This window comes from Beta vulgaris, chromosome 5 (assembly GCF_026745355.1).
Source record: "Beta vulgaris subsp. vulgaris cultivar EL10 chromosome 5, EL10.2, whole genome shotgun sequence".
In the NCBI taxonomy this organism is placed as follows: domain Eukaryota; kingdom Viridiplantae; phylum Streptophyta; class Magnoliopsida; order Caryophyllales; family Amaranthaceae; genus Beta; species Beta vulgaris.
The window spans coordinates 52,404,123-52,412,249 of NC_079206.1; the positions used below are offsets into that span (position 1 = coordinate 52,404,123).

At 31.9% G+C, this 8,127-nt stretch overlaps 1 protein-coding gene across 3 annotated transcripts; it reads left to right on the plus strand.

Moving 5' to 3' along the window:
• Positions 1–311: 311 nt before the first annotated feature.
• Positions 312–4,113, plus strand: LOC104908363 (calcium sensing receptor, chloroplastic). 3 transcript variants are annotated; one of them, XM_048644395.2, is made up of 7 exons: positions 312–655; positions 1,034–1,279; positions 2,060–2,252; positions 2,572–2,713; positions 3,192–3,323; positions 3,418–3,708; positions 3,812–4,113. In XM_048644395.2, the coding sequence occupies exons 1-6, from the start codon at positions 422–424 to the stop codon at positions 3,659–3,661; spliced, it is 1,191 nt and encodes a 396-aa protein (XP_048500352.1). In that variant the 5' UTR covers positions 312–421; the 3' UTR covers positions 3,662–3,708; positions 3,812–4,113. The 3 variants fall into 3 exon arrangements, with proteins under 3 accessions (XP_048500352.1, XP_010695780.1, XP_057251151.1); XM_010697478.4 differs by lacking the exon at positions 3,812–4,113 and having other exon boundaries at positions 3,418–3,768; XM_057395168.1 differs by lacking the exons at positions 3,418–3,708; positions 3,812–4,113 and having other exon boundaries at positions 3,192–3,327.
• The last annotated feature ends 4,014 nt before the right edge of the window (positions 4,114–8,127 follow it).

Below are 8,127 nucleotides of genomic sequence, written 5' to 3' on the forward strand. Positions count from 1 at the left end.
TGATATTTTTTTAATAGGGTCAGGGTCGGGTCGGGTCAGTCTAACTCTTGACCCGAACCCTAGTAATGACTTTAGACCGGACCCCCTAGTAATGACTTTAGACCCGACCTGACTCGCATACAACATGACCCGACCCCGACCTGACTCGCATACAACATGACCCAACCCAGGCCCGTCCGTTGAACAGTATGGCCAACAATGTAATCACTATGCCACGTGGCACCATAACAGCCAATTGGGCAATTCCAAAATTTCTTTTTCAAAGTTGGAACCATTCACTTTTCGATGAGTAAATATGCTTCACAAACCAACTTGATCAGCTAGCAATAGCATTGACATCTCCAGCCATCTGTTTCTCTTCCACTCACTCTCTCTCTCTCTCCTCTCCTCTCTGAGTGTGTGTAGACTGTAGAGAATAGAGATGGCAATGGAGATGGCTCTTAGAGCTTCAGCCTCCTCTTCTAAACCCACTCTTCCATCTTCTTCCTCTCAAAAAACCCTTTTTTCTAAACAAAACTCAAAATTCCAACTGAAACCTGCTCAAGTTCAGTTGTTTTCCACATCAACTTCTCTCTCTCTTTTGACTCTCTTTACTACTCCTGAAGCAAAAGCTGTTGCCCTCCCTAAAGAACAATTAGTTACTTCTCTTACTCAAGTAAGTGAATTGTACAAACTTAATCCAAATTTTTGAGGTTATGTTGTGAAATTAATTACTATCCTGCTCTAAATTGTGAAATTCACACTATACTCATTTGATGAATGTAGATTCTAATTGATCCAATTGCTTATCTTTGAATTTGATTTATGGTCACTTGATGAATGTAGAATGTAATTGACCCATTTGATGAATTTTGAATTTAATTGATTCAAATTTGTGGAATTTAAGTAGAATTTGGTTGACCCACTTGGTGGTTGTTGAATTGGATTGATACCCACTTTATAATTGTGGAAATTACTGGAAAACCACTTGTTAATTTTGCATTATAATGGGGGTTATTCTAAAAATATTGTGTAATTTTGTTCAATATTTCAGGTGGAGCAAACACTTGATCAAGTTCAGCAAGTGGGTTCGGATGTTTTTGACTCTGCGCAGAAGGTTTTCCAGGTTGTGGCAGGTGCTTTGAAGCCTGGCATTGATGCGGCCGCTCCAATTGTGCAGCAGGCTGGAGAGGAGGCATTGAAAGCCGCATCTCCGTTGTTTTCTGAGGCATCGAAGAAGGCCCAGGAAGCAATGCAGAGCTCTGGCATCAGTTCCGATACCGTCGCTACTGCTGCTAAGGTTCTGAGCTTTCTTCTGTTATAGTAATAGTTAAATCTATTAGATGATACTCCGTGTGTCCTTCAATGTCTTAATGTTTGCCTCATTATTTTTGGTTATGTATTCTAATAGTTATACCAATTTGGTAAGTAGTTTTATGAAGTATATTTGTGTGTGGGATTTGAGAAAAAGTAGAGAGATTTTGTGGCCATATCACTATATAGGAAATGGAGTAATCTCTTAGGGACAAATCAAAATTGAAAGTGGAGCAATCTTTTTCGGATGCAAGGAGTATTACCACTTGTTGCACCTTCATTATCAGGTCGAACGTTTGGTTCAGTTGGTTCCTTTAGTTATTGTCAAAAAAGAAAAAAATTACAGCAATAAATTTGCCAGCTTAGCCAAACCCTTATATGTAAAAAGGTAAGCTTGAAGCATACATTAGAAAATGGTTATGATTTCCGTAAAAAAGAAACTGCTGCTGATATGTTTGTCAATTACTAACTTGTGAAGGGTCTGGTACTCCATTTGTTTTGATCGAAGACAGACCTTCTAGACGTGGAATAAAGCTTTAATACATGTCCCCACTCCCCACATGCAACACTAAATTATCTCATCATTTCTTATCTTAGTTCTACTAAAGATTGTTAAGTACGGCCTAAAATGAGCAGTTCAAGGTTTCATTGATCAATTCGATCATCTAGAGAAACGTATGCTGTAATTTTGTAATTAGAATGTTTTTTCATTGTCTGGCTCTATGAGTTGGATCCAAAAATGAGAATTTTGCATTTGTGGCGACAGACTGTAACAAGTGCTGCAGAACAGACAACAAAAGTGATTCAAGATGTCAGGCCCATAGCATCTTCAACAGTTGAAACCATTTCAAACTCAGACCCAGCTCTACTCGTTGAAGGTGCTGCTGCATTGTTCGTCGCATCTCTCCTCCTTCCTCGAGTCTTGTCTGCTGTTTCATTCAGCATTCGTGGATACAAAGGTAAATAGTGCTTCTGAGAAAGACCTCTTGTTATTATAGAATCATTGTAGTGTTTTACGATCATGCTAATGATGAAAACTTTTGAAGACAATTGTTAAGCAAAGTTGAGTTTTAGGACGATAATTGATCAACATCCTTAAAAGAATTAGTTATATTAGCGAACGCTATATGATATATAGCATATGAGCAAGGATAAGATAAAACTTCTAGATTCTAGAGGATACTCTGGAGTGTCAGTTGACATAATTCTTTTTTCTTCTCTATCTAATTGAAAATCGGCATGAGTTTCTCACTTGATCTATATAACATCAACATTTAGGTGGACTTACTCCTGCTCAAACCTTGGACATGCTATGTACACAGAACTACTACATGATTGATATTAGATCGGAAAAGGACAAAAACAAGGCTGGCATTCCCCAGCTTCCCCCAAGTGCTAAAAGTCGGATGATTGCAATTCCGTGAGTAATATTTTTTTCTCATTTATTCGTCTTTTTTCCCCCTTCTGATACCAAAATAATTTATTTGTTCTCTCAAGAAAAAAATGTCAAAGGAGGATGATCTATTTGTTTTCATGGAATGGGACCATTTTACTAAATATTTTGGTGATATCCATAACTTCAGAATTGTTTCTACCACATGTACATGACTAGAGAGAGTAAATACAAATATATCAATATTTCTTACATTCCGTTTGCAATAGTAAATTAGATACGAACTCCTAAAGCAAAGAGATGAAGAGAAGCTACAAACAATGGTTTCCTTCTTTGCAGCATGAGGAGCAAATGTGTAAATGTATATTTTTGAAGGGTAAATGTTTTGTCTTGTTGTGGTCACTCTTCTCCCTTTGTGCTGAAAGTGAGAAATCGTCTTGGCTTAGTATAATATCTACAGTGTTAAAGATATTCCAAATGTGCTGAAGATGACAAATATTTATAGGTTAGAAGAACTACCAAGCAAGATAAGAAACCTTGTTAGGAGCTCAAAGAAGGTAGAAGCCGAGATAGCTGCTTTGAAGATATCATATCTCAAGCGACTATCAAAGAGCACCAACATCGTGATCATGGACTCGTAAGCCTAACATCTGAAAAATGTTGTTAAAACTTTTGTCTTTTTTGTCATTAATGAGTTGAAAGTGATGTTTGAAATGTTATATGGAGAACAGGTACTCAGACTCTGCAAAAATAGTTGCAAGGACTTTGACAAGCTTGGGATTCAAAAACAGTTGGATCATGACAGATGGTTTCTCTGGAGGCAAGGGTTGGTCGCAAAGCCGCTTGGGTACTGAGTCATATAATATGTCTCTTGCGGAGATACTTTCACCATCACGTATTATTCGTGGTGGTACAGGGCGTTTTGGCACGACGAGTTCTACTGTACAAATTGGTAGAAAACTGCTTCCAGAATGATGCACATGGTATCAGTTTCTGTAATTCCATCGAGTCTTGTGTAAAAAGTATGAATTCTTGAAAATGCAAAGCCGATTTTGATATGTTAACTTCTGTTTTTATATTGATTCTGTTATTTGTGCAATTGATCACGATGTGTATGTGTTGCAGGACTAATATCCTAGCAAGAGATTTCAAGAAAATGTTTGATAAAAGAGATAGAGATAGAGTGATAGAGAGAAAAACTGCGAGAAATATATATAGAGAGAGATAAGCAGATTGAGAGAGGAGGAAAAGGATATTATTTCATTTCATGATTATTACATTAGTTAGCTTTCGTATTTATAGCTGAGTTTGTAACAGAATAACAAACTAATAACAAACTCTAACTGATTACATTTTCCTGCCAAAGTATAACTAAATAAGCTAACTGTATTTTATCCTTTAACAATATATTACAATAGATGTTTGTAGGTTTGGTGTCACTTTCAATTACAGTAGAAAAGTCCTACAATTTCAAGTCTAGCTTATGGGGTACTTTACTTATGAGTTGAGAGATGAAAACATTCCATATTTCCACCATGAACATGTTCACCTGTTGAAGTGCCCTTATCCGATTTTCAACTAGGAAGAAGGAGACTTTGTAGGTATGCAGATGAACATATAGCGGAATTTCAAGAAACAAATTTCCTAATATCTATCACAAGATGGCATGCATAACATAAATATGAATCACATTATAATACAACTTTTGCAGTGTGTTTTCCACCGAATTGCAAGTGCTAGAGATTAAAGAACAACAATTTAAATGCTTAAAGTACACAAATTTCCATTTAAAGAAAGTGCATGAATAATGGAAAAAATCAAAATGTTGCAAGTAAAAAAAAAAGGAAGTATTTGGTATATGCACTACATCGATGATAAGTTTTTTTTTTTTTTTGTATAATTAGAGAAATTTAGAGATTTTTGGGTAGTACCAAGAAAAATAGGATTTTGAGAAATTATTTACAAGATCACATGAGAATGCTCCTTATATGAGAAATGAGAATGAATCTCAACCACACGATTGGTTTAGAGTTACAACACTTATTCATTAGAGTTCCTCTAAAAAAAATTGAATTCAAAAAAAAAATTGTTTTTTTTTGAATTTTTTTTTCAAATATTTTGTTTTTGGAGTTACATCACTTTTTCATTAGAGTTACATTACTTATTCATAAGAGTTATAGCGTGTAAAATTCATTCTCATTTCTCATATAAGTATGCATTCTCATATGAATTCTATATATATATATATATATATATATATATATATATATATATATATATATGGAATAAATCCGATGATACAATTATTGCCTCCACTCTAAACACACCATTTTTACAAATTAAATAATCAATATTTAATGTGAAAAGTTAAAGACCTTTCAATATGAACTTTCATTTAGTCAGGTGCAGTTATTCTAAGAAGAGGGCAATGGTGTAAGTCGATTTGTTAAGGATATATGATTGAAGATAATATTGCGCCAACTAATTTGGACATAGTGAGTAACATAAAAAAATCTTAAAATTAATAATACTCCTTCTATTTTTTTTAATTGTTACACTTACATTTTTTACCCATGTCAATGCAAAACTTTAAGGATATACATTTATAAAAATTATAAAAGTACATATAAATACATACTAAGACAAATTTAACAAGATCTCACATGACTATATTTTTATACACGTATATATCACAAACGAAGGTCAAGCACAATTTGTAATAGTATATAATGTCAAAGGTTAACAATTAAAAAGAAATGGAGGTAGTATACAACTAAACATTTTTTTGATAGTCTAAGGGTATGTTCTTCCCATCTTATTTTTAGTTCAGTTAGTTCAGTTCAGTTTAATAATTTAATTCTTTGATAATAAAACAATGATAATAATAATTATTATTTATTATCATTATTCTTATTATTACTATTACTATTATAAATATTAACATTAGTATTAATATCATTATTACAATTACTATTATTATATTATTATTGTTATTATTACTCCTATACTATTGCTTTTAATATTATTATTGTTTTAATATTGCCAATTATTATTTTTCTAATTCTTTTTTTCTATATAATTTTGCTAATTATATTGAAATGGTAATTCAAGACTAAGAAGTACAAATTTCAATAATATTTGTCGTTGTTCAAGTTACATACTTTTTAATAGATGACAACAATAATACTATCATAAGTTATTGTTGACATGATAAAAAAATACATGTTTCGATAGTTGAATTACTAGGCAAAATAATAGTATTATCGAACATTAACTAGTTTTCATAATCGGTTAATTCTTCATCTTCTTCTTGTCCATAAATGTAATCCCCCACAATTTTAAACGATTTTATAAATATATTTTAGTATTTATATATTTATATTTAAACACAAGTTAGTTTTAAAATGATTTGACTATTTAAAAAGGTTGACTATTTTAAAAGTCAAATGAAATTATTTTAATGATTTAAGAAAGTTGAAAATATTTTAATTGAGCATGCTTTGATAAAAGTTTTAAATACTAATTTATATTGGAAAAGAAGTCTAATGGACTTGAGGAACCTAAAATCCTAAATGGATAAGGAAAAGGAGTCATATTGATGATTAAAGTTCTAATTTGTTATCATATTCATCATCAATTTTCATTAAGCCTTATCTCCTTTTCCTAAGCCCAAAAAAGAAGCCCTTTATAAATATCCTAATACCCAATTATTTTATTTCACATAAAGATTATTTTCTCTCTCCTCACCCTCAATAATTTCGGCCTCTCTATTCTCTATCTCCTCACGGTTTCTTTCCTTCTCTTTACTCGTTCTTTTCTCTCACCCGAATCTGATTGGCCATATTTCTCATAGTTCTGTTTATTTTTAGCCAAAAATTCCTTCTTGAAAGTTGTAGATCTCGAAAAGTTATTGAATTTAGGCTCAAGAATCACTCAATTCCGATTCTTATTCTATTAATTAGTTATGGCCTCTGCAAGTTTTGCAATTCTGCTGCCATATTTCACTCGCGAATTCAGTATTTTACTCTTTTTCTTCCTTTTCCCTTTTGATTCTTTTCCTCGTTTTCTTATATATTAATTTCATATATATTATATATTGAAAGAATAAAATTTCAGATTTGTTATTATTTTTAGATTTAAGTTTTAATCATCAAATCATGTTTTTTTTAGGGTGTTAATTATTAGAAAATCATAGTGTTATGTTGTACACTATGAGATTGTCTTAAATTATGATTTTAATCATATTTACATACGTTTTAAGAGGTTTTATGATTTTAAAAGTTGCTGGAATTTCAGAAAGAGTTTTATTAATGGAGTTTTAAGAGTTTTTAATTACTAGTATGGTAGTCCTATGCTAGGAATTAAAAATAATTCAAGTTTTGATATTAAAACTCGACTTTTAAACGTTTTTAAAGGGGGTTTTAAGCACTTTAGAGCTGCTGTAATTTTTATTTTAAGTTATTAATTTTAGTTACCCTATTTTCTAGGCGGAGAATATCTAGTAGGGAACTTTTAACAATTTAAAAGTGGCCTACAGGCTAGTATATACAAGGTACGTACATTATCTACGTGCTATGTGATTTAGAAGCATGCTCTAAGAGTATTTTAATATTAGTATCATGTATAGGAACTCGTTTGTTCATATATGTGAATGTTGGGATTTATTTTACATGTTATGTGCCTATGTGCAACATGTGATCTAGAAGTGAGTATGTTATCAGATTATAAATGTTTGTATGGAATATTTGATGCAAGTATGTTAAGTTAGTTTATTTATTAATTCGTGAAAGAATTAATATAAGTTAAAGTGAATCATGTATTCTTTGAGTATTATTTATTATCTTATAAGGACCGTGGACCTTATTTGGTAAGTTATAAGTTATACCTATATAAAGGTAAAGTTTATTGTTGACGAGGTTCAACAAGTAAGTTAGTAAAGTATAAAAAGGAAGTTAAAGGAGTCTTGGTTGATAAGTTAGGATCACTCGTTAATCCGAAGATAAAAGAAATTCTGTTATGACTGTTTGGTTATTAATTATGTGTTACTTGCTTGGTTGTGTCAACACAAGTAATAAAATGTAATTAATGTAAAGTGCAACGAGAATAAGTTATAGACTTTAGACTGGTGCACGTCTAGAGTTGGACACTAAGGGTTGGAATGCATGGTGAGCGTGCCATGGGTTCTTCTAGGAATGGATTGATCACCATCCCTCTTTCAGTTCAAAGGTTCCTCGATATCGCAGGTCTTTTTGGAATATATGGTAGCTCCCGTATTTCATATTTTTAGATAAGTCAACTCGTCCAATAACTATTCCATTTAAAGAAAGAAATAATGTTTAGAGTCTAGTTTAGTAATAGTTGTCTGCAGATTATTATATGCTTATATTATTATTTATCCCTGCATGTTATTTTTGTAGTATCATGTTTAGGATTATTTATGT

Coding starts and splice junctions, on each gene's coding strand:
- LOC104908363 (XM_048644395.2), top strand. CDS start 422: ATGGCAATGGAGATGGCTCTTAGAGCTTCAGCCTCCTCTTCTAAACCC. Junction 656..1,033: donor TAGTTACTTCTCTTACTCAA/GTAAGTGAATTG, acceptor TCAATATTTCAG/GTGGAGCAAACACTTGATCA. Junction 2,253..2,571: donor CAGCATTCGTGGATACAAAG/GTAAATAGTGCT, acceptor ATCAACATTTAG/GTGGACTTACTCCTGCTCAA.